This window comes from Ammospiza caudacuta, chromosome 3 (genome assembly GCF_027887145.1).
Source record: "Ammospiza caudacuta isolate bAmmCau1 chromosome 3, bAmmCau1.pri, whole genome shotgun sequence".
In the NCBI taxonomy this organism is placed as follows: Eukaryota; Metazoa; Chordata; class Aves; order Passeriformes; family Passerellidae; genus Ammospiza; species Ammospiza caudacuta.
In genome coordinates this window covers 105,714,088-105,734,379 of record NC_080595.1, presented here as the reverse complement: position 1 = coordinate 105,734,379, position 20,292 = coordinate 105,714,088, and the positions used below count along the sequence as shown (strand labels likewise).

Below are 20,292 nucleotides of genomic sequence, written 5' to 3'. Positions count from 1 at the left end.
AGCCACCACACCTGTCCATTGAGAAACAGCTCCAAAGGATGAAAGGTGAATTGTAAACCTTGATGCTGCACACTTAGATCTCCTTGAGTGGCAGATGTAATTGCTGACATATTTCAATGATAGACCAAAACTTACCCCTCTTTCTGTTATACCTCTGGTGGCAGTTTAGAAGAAACTGTCAGTAAAGCTTTCATTGCATCTTCCCTTCATCAGTTCATCTTGCTTCTCCTAGAGGTTTCTCAGTGCTGCTCACAGGAATGAAGAATAGGGGTAGCCAGGGAGTGAGAGGGCTTTTCAGATATTTGCAAACAATTTTTGTAAGGTTTGGTGAAAAAAACACGGAGAGACTCTGATTAGAAGAGTCTGACAGCTGTGCTGGCAAGAGTACGGGTGTTCATTTGGCAAGGGAAGTGAGAGCCTTTGTGGGGCTCATGAGGCATTAGAGATGCTCATGTCAGGGGACATGTTCACTGCTCTGTATAAAAGGTTGTCATATCATAGTTGTGCTGGAGTGGTGCTGTGTAATAAGGTTGCTATTTAGAGTGTGTCCGTCTCTCTTTGTTTGTTTGATTTGGGGTAATGAGGCTAAAAGATTCTAAAATAATGGAGTTTCTTAAAAAAATCAATAAGAGAGTGAAAAAAATCCCAGTTCTACCTAGTACTCAGTACTTTTGCATCCCACTGTACATTTTTACCTTTAATATCTAGGAATGATATAATTATTTAGGTTGGAAAAGACCCTTGAGAGCATCATCTCTAACAGGAACCACAACACAGCCAAATCTACCACTTAACCATGTTCATGAGTGCCACATCTACATATCTTTTAAATACCTCTGGGGACAATGACTCAACTCCTTTCTTGGGCTGTCAATTCCTATACTTGCAGCCCAGAGAAGAAATTTTTTCTTACAGCCAAATTGAACCTCCTCTAGCACACCTTGAGGACATTTCCTCTTGTTCTGTTGATTGTTATTTAGGAGAAGAGGCTGACCCACACCTCCATATAACCTCTTTTGGGCAGTTGTAGAGAGTGATAAGATCTTCCCTGAACCTGCTTTTCTCCAGGGTGAACAGCTGTGGTTCCCTCAGCTTCTTCTTAAAAGACTTGTGCAACCTGACCCTGTTGCTTTTCTCTGGACTTGCTTCAGCACCTCAGTGTTCTTGTAGTCAGGGACCCAGGATTGAACACAGTAATAGAGGTTAAAGATTTTCTTGTTAAATCCAAAGGCCTTTGCTACATTGGAAAGTCAGGTAAGAAGACCCAGAATACAATGGAAATCTTGTTGGCTTGAAATTCAAAGACTTGTTTTAAAATTATTTAAAAATTATTTTCCAAATTATTTGTCAGTGATCAGATTTTACTGTATTTTTATTTAGAAAACAAGCAAACCCCAAACACTTGCCCCTCCCCTTCCCAAAATCAAATTTTTTCATTACTGTTTTGATGTTTTTCATTCTCTTTACAAAACAACAGGAAACCTACCAAATCCCAAGTGTGCATTGGACACCTCGAAATGTTAATTTGTGTATGGGCAGACGGGACTGTACAGAACCTGTGTGAAATCAGAGGAGTTTAGTCACAGAATTTCCCCTGTCAAAAGTCCCTGATGAACTCAGTGAGCTTTTTATTATTTAGGTGGCAATATTGTACAGGCTTCATTGTTTGAACTATGTCCTAGGATAGGGAAGCAAAAAGTTAAAGAAAAATCTCATGAAAACAATCTATTGTATTAATTTCATCATCACCACTGGGTTGGGGTGGGTGGTTTTTTTTTGTTTTTTTTTTTTTTTTTTTTTTGTTTTGTTTTGTTTTGTTTTTTTGGTTTTGTTTTTATTTTATTTTATTTCAGCTGTTTGAGTTGAGTTTTATATCAATAAAAAACAAAACCAAACAAAACAAAAAAGCCAAAACAAAAACAAAAACCCAACCAAAAAATCATTACAAGAATGTGACAAGTTTAGCATGATTTTTTTGTTTATCTGTGTAGAAAATAAGCTTACATCCAAGTTTGCACAGCCAATTTCTTTTTGTTACAGCAGTTCTCTGTTGTCTGCTGATTCATCCAGAGATGTGTTATTCTGCTGTTAGATAATCATACAAATTTCCTATCAGACCATCATAGCTTTCACAACATAAAGCTATGATAACAAAATAAAGCTTACATACAAACTACATAAAGCTAACATACAAGCTACATGGTTTGTAGTTTTAGATTTGCTGAATTCTTAGTCACTATAGTTTTAACAGATTCTTTTTTTAGTAAAAATTTCAAAAATTTTTAACTGAATATTACCATTTTAATATAAGAGGAAGGAACAATAACCAAAACATAAATATGCAGAAGCTATCTGCATCTTTATCCTTAATTTTCTGACTGGTTGAGAACCTTCTGTGGAAGACAGATAAAATTTATACTGCTGACAATATTTCAGGCATGTAGGCATGTGTTCTTTTTTTTTGTGATGAACCTATACCACGTCCTGCAAAGTGTGGAGCCTTTGCTGCCAAACTGGCTAATGAGTTGAGCTGTCACTCAACTCTGAGCAGAAGCTACTCAAGCACCTTGCAAACATAATCTTGAGGGAAGGGCATGGTTGCACAAAAGGGGAGAAATAGGAAAAGAATGAACAGGAAACCCATAATATCTCTTCTTCTTTAATTTTCTAACCCACCTTTCAGTTTTGAACTCTGTAGCAGAGTAACAGAGTTACATACCTCTGCTTTTTTAGTGTATTTGTATCTCTCACATGTTCATTTCCCCCAATTTTCATGGTGGCTTTATATTTGTCGTTTCCAGGAAAGTTAATGAGAGGCACATGCCTTATCCTTGTATAGTGAGAATTTAGAGAAACATTATGTCATAGCCTCAATGCACAACTTTTAACTCACCCAGTTAATTAATTCTCCTCAGAATATTATAGCGTGTCTTTAATTGCCATTTTGATGTGGTCTTTTATGTGCTGATTCGGAATGATTAGATTCAAAGTAATTTTGCTGTAACAGTATAGTGACATTGGTATTCTTTGATTTGTAGGATATGTTCTTCAATCTGATTACCTTGTCCTTGTCTATAAATTAGCCAGGAAAACAGCAGAGTACTGCTTGGTGCCTATGTTTCTTTGCAGCTAGATAAGTTAAAAAGACACGTATGCTGTCAGGCTTACTTTTAGGGCTCTGTTTTGTTTGGTTTTCGTTTTTTTCAAAGCAGATTTACAGAGAGGTGAAGCTTTCACTTCATTCAGTGGAAAAATCAGAGCAAGTTACTATTACCTAGCAAGCATTCTCTTTCTGGATCTCTGTGTTTGTGACCAGCAGTATGTGAGCATCTCTCAAAAGACATTAGCAGGATTTTGGAAAACAAGAGCATCATAGGCTTGGAGAATATGAGGTCTGAGAGATTCCTGACAGGTAACAACAAACATTCAGTGAATGATGGTATGCGGCCTTGGGACAACCCCATTTAGATATGTCATTCACACTATAGCTTAGGCATCGTTAAAAGTCCTGAGTTTACTCTGAATAAAACATACCACATAGTTCCTTAGTTGAAACATGAATAATCTTTAGATGTTATTGCAGTTTAAAAATCAAGCTAAAATAAACTTCTTTTTCAGTTAGGCATTTAGCACTGCATAGTAGTTAGACAAAATACTGTAGTCTAAGCTCCTTATAAAACAATATATATTAGGTGCCAGAGAAGGCATAACAGATGCCATCTCTCACCATAAAAGTAATTTACAGTTTCAAACATAGCCGTGACTGGAACATACACAAATTATTGGAAAAGGGGATCAGAGGTTATGAAGTCTCTTTTTGTTACTAGATTTCTTGTGTCTAATATTTCACATTGAAATCTGCAGTTGGGACTTGTTTTATATGGTTTGCTTTCAGTTTATCTAAACTTTTTAGAGACTTCAGCTACAAAGTGCCTTTGGCCAATGTGATCTGCCAGCCAAGTGTCCCACAAGAGAACAATGCCCCCAAAATGTTTTAATTTTTTTTTTTTCTTGACACTGTGAAAGGTTAAACCTTTTGCATTTCTAATGTCTCCCATGCCAAATTGTCATGTGTTTGTAGCAGGTTAATACAGAAGGGCGTTGACAAATCTTTCTATAATCACTACCCCATGTTGCTTTTTATCCTTGTCTGCTGCTCATTTTGGTTGTGAAAAACCCTAATATATCAGTGACAGGAGGTCTGGATTTGTGGCTTACTGTTATAATTACTCCCACTGAGGCACTGTCAATAGGATTAAAATAAAGATTCTAGACCTGTCCATCGTAGATGAGGTCAGCAACACTAGCAGTGGGAGTACTGTTTCTGCAAGCTGTGCTTTTAGTCCTGAGTTATGGAACCATAGACATTATTATGAAGCAAATATTTGAAAGCTCCAGTGGAGAAAGACCAGTTCTTTTTTTTTTTTTTTTTCCTGCATTAGCTAAACTATCCATCTGTAATAAATAATCTAACAGCATCCATCTATGTCCTGGCCATACATATATGTATGTTAATTTTCAAATGTATCTGAGCCCCAGAGAGTTTCAATTACAGAACAATCAATTTTGCATTTTATAATTAATAAAGTCTTTGCAGCTGCGTAACTTCATCCAGGAAACATCTGCATGCACTCTTTGTGTATACATAATTTCTGTGAAAAGAGGGTTAGCTGAATTCTCTTTAATTTTCTCAGGCTTGGAGAAGGTAGAAAGGTAGGGAGTTGATTAAGATAATGGAAACAAATCATAAAAATGGCAAGTCATGCCCACACAGATATTAAACAAATTCTACTCACTGCTTGTAGGAAAAAATGCAGTGCATAGGATCAGTTATAGTCAACTTATTCAAGTGAGGAGAGAAAAGGACTCAGGGGAAAACCTGAGCCCTTCCAAGATGGGCAGTCAATCTCCCAGGGTTCTCAGTGGGACCAGCCTGGTACCCCAAGTTCATAGGTAATACTGATGTTGTTGAAAATCTGTGATTACTCCTTTGTCATCCTTTGACACTGGCTCTGAAAAATGTTGTTTTTTAAACATTAGTTTCATCTTAGCTTGCATAAAACTGTCACACCACCAAGGCTTACTAGTGATGGCAAACTCAGGGAATGGTGTACAAACCAGAGTAAACAGACAAGCTCTCTTGCTCTGCTAGCACAGTATGCCGTCTTTATTCTTATCCTCTTACACCAGTCTACTTTTTTATAATGGGATTAAACAGTAATTAGTGCATTCACCTCTTTAATTATTTTCATATAAACTCAAAAGTTAATTATCAAAAGCCATGTTCAATCAAGTGTCTGACATGCTGAAACAATTGTGGGGCCTTTAAGTCTTGAGCTAATATACCACCTGGAAGCCTTACACTTTGAAAAATGGAGGTTTTTAAAAAATTGTTTATTGTAGTAGCAAATAATTTGCTTGATTAATGTGTCAGTGCCCTATAACTGTTTATTCTTTCTCCTTTGTTTATATAAACAGTAATTGTTACATATGTCACTCATATCCCTCGCCATATTTCCATCATTGCTCCCAGTTTAAGTTCCCTAGCTATCCTAGACACAAAATGAATCTCATAGTGTTTTACAGTGAGAAGGCTACATAAAAATGAATAGTACTTAACACATCCTTGTTTTCCTTTCTTCCATCACACAAGTGGGACTCCAGACTGCTGTTTGTTGCCATCTACATCTGCTTTCATTCCCTTCTCCAGAGGTCCTTGGACTTTTTTTTATACATGTGAAAAGAAACATATACATTATTTGATCTCTAGCAGGCCACTAAAGCATGTGATGAGCTCACAGCAGAGAAGCTGCTATTTTTCTCCATTAGGTGCAGTCGGCAGCTTATGCCGCAGATATGGCATCATAGTTCTTGTTAGAGTGTGTTAATTCCTCAGTATTTAGTTTTGGCTTTGCAAAATTCCATTCTTTACAGTATTTGTGTAGCCTCTTAAGGGATCCCAAATATACTGGCTAAAAATGTTTGCAAATGCCCTGGCTTCAGCATATGCTGAGCACGTTTCCAAGTGGGCACTGCGCCCTGATGCCTCAGCCGTGCCGGCCCCCACTGTCACCATACATCCTTGTTATGGCTGAGTGCTACTGGATGTGCCAGAAGAAAGCAACTTAGTCCAAGCCCAGAAAGACTGCTGGTATGATTTTCTGGAGGGTCTTTCATAGTATAGTGTACTGCTTTATCTAGGGCTTCCTCAGTCTCAAACCCCAACTCCAGGAAAGCTCTGTTGTGTGAAAGATTTTGTTCATATTGTCTTTGTAGTTCACACTGAAATTCTGCCAGCTTCCCAACAAGAAAAATCTCAGTTTCATGGAGGAGTTGAGAAAATTTGCCCTGAGGAGCAGCCATGGCTATTGCAGATAAGTGAACAAGTCCATGGAGCTGGTCAGCCCTGGGAGGGTCAGTGATGGACAGTCCCAAAAAGTTTTGAGGCTGAGATATGAAGCAAAGAATTGTGCCTTGACTGAAACAACACTTTCTTCTGTATTTATTGTTGATTTTGTAGTATATAAGGAAAGAAAACCAAATTGTGTTGTTTTAAGCTGGTTGAGGCCAGGCAGGTAGGTGCTATTCTGTGTCTCTGTGCTGTCAGTAACATGTAAGACTTTGGAGCAGCTGTTGGAACAAAATAGGAGCTTCATCTGGGAAGAGCTGTTCTAATAAATTAGCAGCCTTAAATGACACAACAGAGTGAATGGAAGAGAGTTGTATTTTGTGCTGCCTTTCTCGCCTTTCTCCCCACCCCTGTACTGCCATTTGTCATACCCCAGAAGCCCTTCTGTTGCAAAACTACTGCTGGATCTTAACTTCCTTGAGGAACACCAAATGAGTGCACATTTTAATCAGATCAGCAATGATGAGGATTAAAACTACAGCATCAGAGTGCCATCTGACCAGTTATATCCCCCTGCATATCTTCTGTCATTGCTTGAGTTCTGTGCCTTGACTTAAAATTTAGGCTCCCTTTATAGGGAAGAAGTGCAGCTAATGAGTGCTTTTCTGTACTAATGAAATGAAATATTAAAATAGATGTGTGATCAAATGTCATTTGAGTTGCCTGAAGCTTTGCCATGAGATACTTTTGTGAAAGAGTAGCTGTATTTATCACCTTTAGATTTGCATGTACAGAGCTCTGAGTGTTGTTTGGCTACTGTGTTTGTTTTTGGTTTTTTGCAATTAAGATTTTTAGTGTTCCTTATGGAGGTAGCAGCAGTGGGGATTTTATACCACCTGTCCCTGTAATCTTAAAAATATTACATGAAGAACTAAATTGAATCAAAATATGTAGAACTAAAATAGTGTAGAGCAAAACAATCTATCTAAATTACTCATAAAATTAAAAAAAAAAATCCACCATTGCAATTTGGCAAGGAAGGAAAAAAAAAGGGAATGGAAAAAACAATCAAACCAGTATTTTTGAATTATTCTTTCCCATCTGTTATCTGTGTAGCTGACTGGCAGGTTCTCACACCTTCATAAGTGGTCTGTGCAACATCATGTTAGGAGAGTTTTCAGTTGTAATTTTCTTTGCAAGGACAATGGTATGTGTTAAGAACAGATAAGGACCCGTAGGCCACCAGGTTTTAAGCAATAGAAGTATTCTACTGTTAGCCTGAAAAAAAAGGTGAGAAATTTAATTTTATGAAGAAAGATGGGAGTGTACAGTCCTGCATGTCCTCCTTTCTGAAGAACTACAAAGTTTTTAAAAATCCTATTTAAAAGTTCTGTTTTCATACTGTTAAAAAATTCAGTTCTAGAATATTCTGCCCCTTATATCTCTAAGATTTATAAGTTAAAGGAGTGCTATTAAAAGTGGTCACAAGCCTCTTAGTAGACAAAAAGCTGATGGAATGGTAGCATGATATGAATGCCTGAACCTGCTGCCTGTGTTATGCTGTGTGGGACAATAATTGGCTTTCAGTCATGTAAACTAGCCACAGACACTCAGATCCTTTGAACTCTAACAAGAAATGAAATGCACACTTACTTTAAATAGTGAGTGACTAAGCATATAAATGTCTTGATCAAGTCATCAGCAAAAAACAAACAAACAACAACAAAAAAAAAACAACAAAAAACCAAACCCAAAAGTGAAAAGGAGTCTTCTGTTTACATTTTTTTATTTCTGTCTAAAATCTTTATTTTACTCTCTGCATCTTTGCTGTGTAATGTTCCCTGCTGAGAAGGACAGACTGGAAACACAGTAGGGAACTTTGCCTTTTAAGTTGCTCTTTGCTTTGCAGAGGACTACATGTTGGAAGTTCCGGGGTATTTGTCCAGTGTTTTGTTTGGTGTAAGAGGAACATGACAATTTAAGAAAGGCAGGAAACTATTATGTGGTAATTTTAGCTACATTTCTATTGCAAGTACTAAAAGAGTGGACAGAAGTTTAAATGCATTTCTTAAGGTACGTGTATACAAATCTGTTCAGCTTTTGTGCGCTTCGGTCAGAAAATTCTGAAACAACCTTGGATGAAGCTAAAAAAGGATAATTTTGAGTTGAATTTGCCACATGCCTGTTGAATTCACAGGTCATGTTTATCTAAAGTGCTTCTCTAAAATTCTTTTTGTTGTCTTTTCTAAAGAGCATATATAACAGCTCCTGTGGCAAAATCAAGCTATAGCACATTTTACATACAGGACTAGATTTTCTTCTAATGCAAACTTGTGCCCCTTTGTCAAAATCAAAGGCTACAAGCTTTGCATGCTAATTGGTTCTGCCAAATAATTTAGCTTCCATCCACTGGGCTGTTTTTTAGCACAACAAACTGTAAATGTTATAGCTATTTTAAGCATATTTTTCTTAAAAAGCTTAGTATATTGATAGACTAATAGACAGTCCGAATGTCCTACTGTTGTTATCCATTGTTGATTTACATAATTCACCAGCTTTTATCTGTTGTCTTAATTATTGCTGCATTTATTTTTTTTCTCTGTTGCATAAAATTAATCAGACTAATATGACTCATGTTGCTTTAGCAACACTATGGGTCCAGTCCAAAGGCTATTAAAGTCAAAGGTACTCCTCATTGACTTAGCGAGCTTTGGATAAAGTTCATTGTTTTCATGCTCTTTCCATCACTGCAGTACCAGACAACTGAAATAACTGTTCTAAATATCAGTGTCTTTTGATACTTTGCATTTCTGTTCTGAGAAAATATCCAAGCAAATATGAATGTAACCAAAGTAAATTCTCTCCCTCTGAATACAGAATGACTATTTAACTAGATTTAATATTTTGATACCCAGTACAAAGTTTCACCCTCTGTCCCTTTCCTTTGCATACAGGCGATAGCTTAAGAAGGTTAGACTGTCTGTTAGGGTTGGAAGGAAAAAAAAAAAAAAAAAGAGTTAAATAGTCTGGTTGAAAATACTTCTGCCTTATGAGAAGGTTCTGGAGGACTTTTGTGTTTTGTTTTGCATGTTGACAGTGTTTGTAAGTTTGCCTGTAACCTTGGTGTTGAAACTGAGTCTTAATCTGTTTTTAGTTTTAGTGTTGTTGGATCCCCACTTCTCTCTTCCTCATTCCTTACAGTTCTCATAGTTTTTACATTCTTAAGTTGTCTGTCTAGGTTGCAGTGCTCTGCTTGCAAGTCTAATAGCTGATGTGTTTCATGTGTGTTTCTGCTTTGGGAACTGTGGCAGTAGCTGCAAGAAGTATTTCTAAACATCAGCGTTGTAACACAACACATTTTTTGGGTTCACAGTGAACAAACCAAAGCAAGAAGTTCTCTTGTTTTTCCTGTTGTCTTCCTTTTGTCTTTTTCTTGAAAGTTTTAATAAGTTAATTTCAACCTACTTGTGTCCTTCTGTGAAACTGGGAAAACCAATTGCGAAGTTTGTGCTGTTTGCTTTCTTCCTCTTTCTTAATGTTCTTACCAGAGTCGTCTTTTAAGCAAAAGTTCATGCCTCGTTCTTTCCTCAGGATCAGGGATTTCTGGTGGATTACAGATTCTTTGGATTTCTGAAATCAGGGAAGAATAAATTTTGCTCCAAAACAACTAGTTCAGATAATGTAAACGCTTCAGTGGGCTTGCAGCAGATCTCTAGAGTGTTTTCCTTTTGTTTAGGCCTATTGCAGGCCCCCAGATATTTCACAACATTATTGTACTTTTCTTTGGTGAAAAACAGATCCTTCTTGTATTTATGTGGCCCTCTGTTTTAAAAAATTGTACTGCTAGCTGTTGTGATACATATAGTATATACTTGAATTCATAAAATTGCCACAAAATCATTAACAGCATCATCTGAAGAAAAAGAAATTGTGAGCTTATCTTGCTTGAGCCAACATAACAGAGTGGGCAGTTTAGGTGTTTACAGAAATGTGTACCTCATGTGACAGAAGCAAAAAAAAAAAACAGGATAGAAGTCCCTGCAAATCGAAATCTTAATTTGTTTTGTTCTGCTTTAGCTTGTGGCCGTGGGTTCTACAAATCCTCCTCACAAGATCTGCAGTGCTCCCGCTGCCCCACTCACAGCTTCTCTGACAAGGAAGGATCTTCCAGATGCGACTGTGAAGATAGCTATTACAGAGCACCTTCTGATCCACCATATGTCGCATGCACAAGTGAGTGAGTCATGAATTTAATAGTAAAGGACGTTGCTTAACCAACCAGGTGCAGCCACTTGCAGCGAGTAGTTTTGTCTGGCTTTTCCTGGGTTTGAAAAGTACATTTGCAATGGTGAAAGAAACTGAAAGGCAGAAAAAGCGTTGACAGTGAGTACAGAATCAGCATAAATATAATTTTCAAGTTTGCTTGGTACAGCTTTGGAAAACATTGCATGTTGCATATGTGCATAACTCACTGTAATAGATATAATACAGGCCCAGTTCTCCCTAAATTGTTGCAGACAATATGCATTATGTGATATAATACCAAAATTAGTAATGTGAAAAATGAAAAGTAGCCTCTGTGGAGCTGCACTTTGATTGAACTGTAATTGGATCTGATTTAACCTTCTAACTGCAAATAGATTGGCTGACACAGATTGGTTGTTCAAACAGTGGGAGTCTCCTAAATTCAGATTATCACTAAATATCTCTGTAAATCATATCAGAGCTGATAACAAAAGATTAGATGCAGCTTGTGCAGCATGTTTAGAAGAGATGAACAAACCCCATATGTGGAAAACCTGTAAAAGAGAACTTTTAAAGTATATTAACTATTCCTTTTAATTATGTAGAAGAGAAACAGCTAAAAATCAGTTGCAGTAAATATAGACAGTTGTTATTCTGATGTCTTAATGGAAAATATATAAAGCTCTTATCAAATGAGTTCAAGAATGCTTTTATATAGCCTGTACTGAAAATAATGAAATGTTTATGTGAAGGAAAATGATTCAAGTGTTTTCTGTCTCAGTAATTAAAATGCTACCTGTGTGTCCCGCTGTGGTTTTGTGTAATTACCCTGGACTTCTTTGTGTATTATGTAGGACCTCCATCTGCACCACAGAACCTAATTTTCAATATCAACCAGACGACCGTGAGTTTGGAGTGGAGTCCTCCCGCTGACAACGGGGGAAGAAGCGATGTGACCTACCGCATCTTGTGCAAGAGGTGCAGCTGGGAGCAGGGCGAGTGTGTTCCCTGTGGGAGTAACATTGGATATATGCCCCAGCAAACTGGATTAGTAGATAACTATGTCACTGTCATGGACCTGCTAGCTCACGCTAACTACACGTTTGAAGTCGAAGCTGTGAATGGGGTTTCTGACTTGAGCCGTTCCCAGAGGCTTTTTGCAGCTGTCAGTATTACCACCGGCCAAGCAGGTAAGCTTTCATCACTTACGAATCTCAGCACTGTGAGGCTGAGAGAAATTTGGAACATGCAAACTATAGGTGCAGTAAATCAGGAGCATGTTTAGTGTGCTCTGGCTCATTAATCTTTTCGCCTTGCCAGCTATTTAATTTGAGCTTGTACTATTTTAGGATAACCTGTCCTGTTTCTTGGCCTCAGGATTGCTTTCAGAAAGCATTCACAGAAGACTTAAAGAAGATGTGCAGCTTTTTTTATAAAATAGAGTTTCTAAACTTAGGAACTTTTTTTTTTTTTATTTTGTTCTCACTTCATTATAGTTAATTCCCTAGTATTTGAAGATAAAAAAATACATGTGAGAGTTCTATGCAGACTTCCTTTTTGAATTTTTAAAACATGTATGGGACTTCTAGGTCACTGGAAGATGATTTGGATTTCTGATGGTGTTTTCAGTGTTAATGTTTGCCCTCAGGACAATATTTCTGATTTATCTTATATTTCCAGATATTTGATTATGAGATGCAATGACAATGTGCTGATTATTCTTTGTTTCTTCTATTTATCATAATCTGACAGGTGAAATGTCAGGGGAAATAAAATCAAACCAGCATATCACCCCAGGGAAAAAAAGAGCTTTAGTTGTCTGCAGCTGAACAAAAAAAAAAAAAAAAGAATTCTCAGATTTAGGTTTCTGAACTGGCCAGTTGCTTTTTGATAAAATTACAGACAATAGTATGCTGTGTTCCTAAAGGGAGGATAGTAAAGCTAACCTTTTGTAATTTTAACAGTCTTAAACAAAATATTATTTGCAAGATCTGGCTTTTAAAGAAATATTAAATAGTATTTTTGCTATTACTTTTCATGGTAAAAGAAAATATAAAGTGAATAACGAATGTGATTCTTCCTGTAAGAACAGCTGACTAATATTTTAAAGGATACTTCATACTTATGTCTTGGAGGAAATTTCAATGACTGCGAATCATGGGTTTGTTTTTTTTAGTGCAGTAGAAATGATCCCCTAAAGTAATGTTTTGAACTAAGAACAAACTCACCAAACAGGATAAACAAACAAGAAAAACTGTAATTATTTTGTACTTTAAAGATAATAATCTCAAAAAAAAATAAGGGACAAGAGATTTAGTTCAAAACCTTCCTTCCTTCCCCCCAAATTTAGGATAGTTGATATGGTTGTTGATGTTAGGCTGGAGTGTTTAATCTCCCTATAGTGCTTTTATGGATTCCAAGAGCACGTTTTACATTATTTTGGAGCCATCTTTGTGGCTGAAAGGATTGGTCTCTGTGTTCATTCAGTTCTTGAAGTTTATGATGAGATTTTCAGCACAGAAAACTTACTCTGAGACTATTTTTGTACCACAGATGATATCGTTTTGGCACCATGATTTTTCATCTTCTAAATAATTCTCCAAACATGCACAGGTGGACAGTGTTCTGCTCTCTAGATGACTGTACAGAACTATCATATGAAGAAGAGGATTTGGACTTTTTCCTATTTAGCTGAATCAAATTGGCTTCACTTTATGTGCTTTGATGGTTCAGTGGCACACAGGGTAAAGGAAGAACCAGTGCAATTTAGTGGCTAGTACCACATCTCAATGAGATGAAAAAGCCTTTATCAAAAGTTTGTTGTGTTTTCTCCAGGACAGCTCATTATTGTTCATCATTTTGTGTTGCCATAGTCAAGGATTTAGAAGGTTTTTATTAGGCCTGAAGCTATAATATGGTTATCCTGGTCTATCTTAAATGTAACACAAGCTGTGTGATTTTATTAAATGATCCTCACATCCAGCCCAGAGATGTTAGTGAAACTATAGCTTGCATATATATTAGAGGCAGCATCTAGACTTTACTAAAGATGTAATCAAAAATCTTCAACATCCTAGACAAGCTTTGTAAGACCATGAGGTGGGAGATCTGACTGTTCCTTCCCTACTCTCTAGTTTCCTGTGGGATTACACACAGACCAGATTGGACACTGTTTAGAGAAAGGGTATGACTGAAGCTTTGCCTGTTTAGCACTTCTGAATGTAAAGATTTAGAGGCTTCCAATTTGGCACCTAAATGGAATATACATGGAGGACAGATTTTGGAAGAAAAAAATGGCTTTGAGCTCTTTTTATTGCAGTTTTCTCTGTAAAAGGAAGGTAACCTTCATTTTTCCTTACGAAGCTTTTCAAGATTTTCTGATTAGAAGTGCCACATTAATGCAGCTTTTTTTTTTTCACAGAATCACAAAATTTGTGTTAAAGAAAATACAGACGTTCAGAACAAATGCATTTAGCAAAAGACCTCCTCTACATTATTTTTGCAACAGCATGTTTTGGATCCTAATACTGATTTCTTTGGTTTCTCAAGGAGGAAAATATTTTAGGTGGAACAGATTGATGACTATAATTGAACAGAAAGAGAGTGGTTGCTCAAAGGAAACTGTTATGCTTCTGTGTTTCTCTTTTATTTTACTATAGAGAGAAAGAAAATGTTGGATTTATTTATAGCCAAGTAAACTAGGATTCATGCAGTTCTCATTTGTTCCTGTGTGACTGTTCTATACTTCTGGAAAAACTGACTTTTTTCTGTGCCCATATTGCTTTTTATGTGTGTAAATGTGTCTAACTAAACCTTCTTCACATGTTATTATGCTAACACAATAGGTGGCTATATATAATTACTGGGTTCACCAGTTGCACAGAGGATTGCAATGAGATTTTCTCTTTGTAGTTTTGGTTTAATTGAATTGCTCCTTTGTGTCCATAGTCCCAAAATTCAAATCATTGTGTAATGATAACAGGAAATTATTGATAAAAGAATGGGGTTATAGAATACATTCAGTGTTTCTTCGCCCACATATAACAAGCTTCTGATGAGACAAAGAGAGCATGCCACATAAAAGAGCCAGGTGGTGGATAAAAACCTATTTATATTTGTGAAAATAATACAATAAAATGACTGCAAGTGGGTAGGTATCATTTCACATCACTTATATATATATTTATATATATACACATATGACACATTGCTGTTCATTCCTTGTTTTAAAAAGACTTTGTGACTAGGCTATCAATTGTCATGCAGCTTATTTTTATGCTTCAGCCAAGAACCATGAGGCTTTTGGTTTTGCTTTGTTTTCTTTTTTTTTGACAAGATTCAGTACACAAAGTCCCCTAGGAGTAAACCATCTTGTTTCATATCTTGCCTATCCCACACCATATAAAGAATACAGGATGTCATCCCAGTACTGCAAGCTGATCTATGGGAACCCCTGCATCCTTGTAGAATTCAGACTTGAATGTGAATAAACTCTAGTTACAATAAACAAATAAAGAGCTGCACCTGGAGAACAGCTGACAAGCCCTATCTTTGGAAGAATGGGATTTTACCAAAGATAAAATTGACCACTTCCCTGATAAGATATTCCCCTTTCAGTTGCACTGGTAGTTCCTTTGGATCCATCAAATTCCTTACCAAATTTTACATTTTTTCCATACAACACCCAAAAGGTGAAATTGAGTAGGTTTCACTGCAGATGAATATTTGTTCTATTTTGGCGTTCATGCATTTTCATTTTACAAAATACGCTTCAATAATAATTTTATAATTTTTCTTTTGACATTTTTGCAAAGATAGTGTGTTTTTAAAACTGTCTTTCTGCATCCTTTCCTCTAGGATCTTTCTGAATTAACAATGGCCTCATCTCTGGAAAGGAGTTATATACACCCAACCTTCCCTGGCCTTGATAAAACTTAGGTTATTTTGAATGAATACCAAAATTTATCAGGGTTTGAGAAAATATAAGTATGTGTCCTGAGCCAGTTTAAATTGCCTTTATAGTCATTGAAAAGAAAAAAAATCACATCCAAGGGGACTCTCATCATGCCTTATTACTGTAACTAACTAAGACAAACAGAAGTTAAAATGTAATGCCAATAACTGTCCCTAAATGTACTCATTGCTCTTGGGCAGGGAGCCCTTGTTAATGCTTGCTGCTTCTTCACAGCAAGAAAAGGGTGCCCCATAGCACTCTTAGGTCATGCTGTGCCTTCACATGCACTTAATGCTGACCACTTCAAGTGGTTAAAAACCCCTGATCCAGTTCCATAATCAAGGCTTACTCTTGAAAAATATTGGTTTTTAGTAACAATTTCCTTTGTATATGTTGATTTGCTGCTATTCCATTTTTACATCTTAGAGTTCAGTTTTAAGACCTTTTCCTACAAAAAAAGCAGATTCCAAATTTCACAGTTACAAAAAAAGGAAGCTGAATTTGTCAAGTTGGCATTAACCCAGCAACTTGAACTGAAAAAATATTGCATGCTATAAAATCATGACTATTATCAGCAGCACCGTTGATTTACATGACAAGAAGAAATGGCTGAATGCATAAATGCAAATCTGTGGGATGGGTTCTGCCTTTCTTAGCTAATTCTGAAGTCTCTCTAAACAAGAGAGACATTTCACTTTCTCTCATGTTACATTGTCCTTTCATTCTTGCTGCTTATAATTTTTATTTTCTTTGTTTCTTTACTCTTTTTCCCAGCTCTCAGTTATCCCTACTCATTTTTTAAAGTCTCTTCTTTCATAGTCTCTGCACTACTGACCATCTACTTGTTTCCTGTTCCTGTCAGTCTCACTTCAGCCTGGCTTTTCTTCAGCGATGAGCTGTCCCCCAGCAGAGGCAGCAGCCGAGAGGATTGATGCTGCAGCTTTCCCAGTCGCTGTGACCTCAGTGTTCAAGTCCTATTCTCGCTTCCCTCCTTTCACCAGGCCGTTTTGCTTTCTTCCCATAGTGCCACCAAGTTGTTTTAATCTGCCTTCATATGCATCTTCCATCCAATGTTCACTTCTGGTGCTACATGGCAGCTTATTACAAATAGCTTCAGTGTTCAACTTAACATTTCTTCAGTGTTTTCCCATTTCAGTGGACTTTGTTTAGCTGTAGGTTCCCTTGGCTATTTCCTGCTAATGACTTTACTTTTCGAGCTATGCTTCATCTCCTAACGTCCAACTGTTTTTTCACACATTAATATGGCTACAACATCAGTATATATTTTTTTTAAAAGCAATTCCTCATGTAAAAAGAATTCAGATTATAAAAAATAATTTTTTTTTTTTTTTTACCAAAAGTGTTTCACTTTTTGAGCTGTGGGAATTATTTTACAAAAAGTCACTTTTGGAATGTAATATTCACTAAGTGCTTTCATTAAACTGAGGTTTTTAGAAACATATATGTGATGATGACTGCATTTGGGTTACCTTTTTGCTTATTTTTTTAATGGGAGCTGTATGGATGTCTGTGCTTTTTCTTAATAATATTTAAAATATATTTTAATATTTTAAAAATTTTTCCTAGACCAGTAGGCAGAAAGCATAGCAGTGTAAGTGTTCTGCATTTCATGGTCATCAACTAAAAAGGGAAAAAAAAAGTAGAAATTAGTTGCATATGACAGTTATTATTCTTTTACCTTTTTAGATGTCTTTTCAGTACATTAAAAGAATGGATGAGGTTATTTTTGTGGAGCTAAGACTGCCTATTGATCTGCAATCACATTACCCAGAACTAATATCACAGATTTTTTTACAGGAGGCGATAACTGAGTTTATACCTGAATTAAACTGATGGATAAAAACTTGATAAGAATCCAGTCTCTGTATAGCAAATGCCATCAGATCAAGGAAAGCAGTTTGTTCATTCACTGATTGTATCAGGTCATATTTAATATTGTGACATCCACAAGGTTATAGAGATACTACAGAATTGCAAGTTTGGGGCATTATTACTAGATTATTAAAAGATTTTTCTTCAGGAGTTTCACAAAGAAGGAAACATGTGTCTAGGATATAATATGGTATGGCACATATATTTGGGAGTTTTGATAATACCTTTTATACATACACAGAACATGTATAGTCACAAAAAATTTGCAATGACAAGCAGTGCATTTTATAAGAAAATTAATTTATATTAATTTTTTTCTATCATTTAGTCCTAATTTGTTCCAATATTTTTTACTGAAAGATAAGAGAGATAAAAAGCAAGCAGATGCTAGCTGTGTTGCTTAGGGTCTGATCCTGCACCACTGAAGTCAATGGAAGCTTTGTCATTGACTTCAATAGGAGCAGGATTTGAACCTTATGCTCTATCAGAACACACAGGAACAAAAGCAATGGGCTCTCTGTCATCCTGAAAGGAAGCTTTAACTTCATATCACATTTTGAGTCTGATTATGTCAGGTTTTTCCACATCAGTTTGTGACTGAATGTAATTGGAATTTTTTGTATAGCTTACTAAAAATATGTTATTGTTGTTTTGGTATTTTGTTTGCTTCTGGGGTTTTTTGGGTTTTTTTAAATGGATATCAGAAATCTTGCCTGTTCAGCTCTATTATAAAAGCTTTTTTGGAAGAGATGTAATTATTTTTGCTAAGAAACTAATTTTTTTCTATAAGGTTTATGTGAATTTTACAGTAGTTAGATGTGAAAAGAATGGGAAGCACACTGTAGTGTAGCTACACAAAGATAAAGTAAAGCTTCAGCTTCACAGAAGCAGAGCTCCAAATTAGAAATGGTCTGATTAAGCTATGTATGTTGAATGTTTGGTGGCAACCTGCTCAGAGAAGCATGACAGCCGCAGGGCTATTGACTTTCCTGTGCACTGAGCTATTGAAAAAGCAGGTTATGTCACCATGCTCTAATGTACACCACTCAAGAATAATTTCACCAGCTGCACAATAAAAAACTGTGTACTTGAGGAAGAAAATGAGCAACATAAAGTACAATTTTGCTGTGGAAAGGAGGGATTACTTTACTGATGTCACACAAAGGACTAGAAGCCCTTTTTTTCTTTTAAAAACATGGACCAGCTATCTTCTCAATATTTATGAGTTAAACCAGTTCATAAAAACAGTGATGAAAAATTAACCCTGATCTGAAAAAGCAAGTATTAATATCACACTGCCTATGACCAATCTTTAAAAGGTTTTTAAGATTAAAGAGCTCTACTTGTGACACCTGCTGGGTGAATTTTTAAACCCTCAAAAATCCCTTCTTCTTTCCCTTCATCCATAGTTATTTTTTTCTCATATCAACAAGTTCTTTTCAACAGTTTAGAAACTCTTTGCACTTTTTTATACTTTTTGGGAACTTTAATACATAGTTCTGTGACAACCCAGCTAGTGTCAAAGTCTTCCAGGATAGCTGCACTACAAAGAGAAGAAATCACTTGATATATTTATACTTGGTGATACACATTCTAGAGCAGCTAATTAACTTATGTGTGAAGAATGTACAACTTCACAGACCTTTGATTTTCACAGCAGAACAACATCCCCAGATCTTCCTTTTACTGCTTCCTGTGAGCTGTGGCTATGGTAACTGGATTAGGATATATAAGTGCAGGACATCATCAGTAGGAACTCTGAACTCAGTGTTGTTTATTTGTTTCAGAACTTTTGAAGAATTAAAGTACCATTGTCATTAGAACAAACAAAACCTTTTAAGTGCTCAGACACTTTTTCAATGAGAAATGAACATCACTGTTGAAAGGCACTATTGCAAGTATATAAGTGCTACCAAATGTGAAATCCTAATTAAGGTTGAATGTAGTGAATTAAAAAAATCTTAGACTGTAACATTTCTATACAGTGAAGCATTTGATGACAGCATGGCATGGAGCCAACCTACTGTAATGACTCCTGTGCAAATCTTTAGAAGAGAGAAGGTAGCTTGTATAGGGAGAGCTAAAGAATTTTCTTCATTAAACTTAAATGATGCCATGTAGAATTGTCCAGAAATTTAAAACAGTGTCTTTCCAGTTTCCTTTTTTTATATGTATTCTCTTTAGAAATATAGTCAGAGATTGTTCGGCTTCTTTTTTGGAGCACATCCTATTTTATTCAGTTACTTATTTTATTTTTTTTTTTGCATGTGCCAATAAGCCTCCTTTTTTTAAAAGGAAAACCAGATTTGGCTAAATGGGCCCTCAGTGGAAAAATACAAGTCTTCCTCTTCTGGCTCATGGCCTTCTGGCAGTTTAGGGAGTATTAATGGCCCAAGAATAAATGGTTCACCTCTGGCAGGAAAGGGTGAAGACAGACAAATTCTTAAGAGATGGATATGATCTTTCTAATGGTAGTGGGGTAATAGGAAAGGGAGACATCTCCCTTAATACACCATTGCTGACTTACCCACTATGACAACCCCTGGGTGTCAGCAGATTTTTTAGGTGCTGGAATAGTCTCAATAATTAATAGCCTGCACAATTTTTGCCAACTTTGACATGTCTCTGCCCTATGTAGTTTCTTCTGCTTTGTATGTGATAGAACCAGCCCTGACTCCATAGGGCATGCTCCTAAGTGAACAGTTTTATCTACTACTCTTTAGTGTATGTATTGTTTTGTACAGTTAAGCATTTCTGTAGTCTTTCCCTGTGACAGTCAAAATATCTAATTGGTTCTATTTCTAGAGAGAACTCTCAGGGCAATTTACTGAGGAAGCCATGGTTGAAGGCT

The 20,292-nt window shown here is 36.3% G+C and overlaps 1 protein-coding gene across 1 annotated transcript in view; it reads left to right on the top strand.

Annotated features, from left to right (window-relative positions):
• The window catches only part of LOC131555478 (ephrin type-A receptor 7), a 141,557-nt gene that overhangs the window by 31,962 nt on the left and 89,303 nt on the right, over positions 1 to 20,292 (top strand). Inside the window, exons 2-3 of the mRNA XM_058801516.1 lie at positions 10,427 to 10,582; positions 11,449 to 11,784. Of these exons, the coding sequence (XP_058657499.1) occupies positions 10,427 to 10,582; positions 11,449 to 11,784 (492 nt within the window). The remainder of the gene's footprint in view (positions 1 to 10,426; positions 10,583 to 11,448; positions 11,785 to 20,292) is intronic.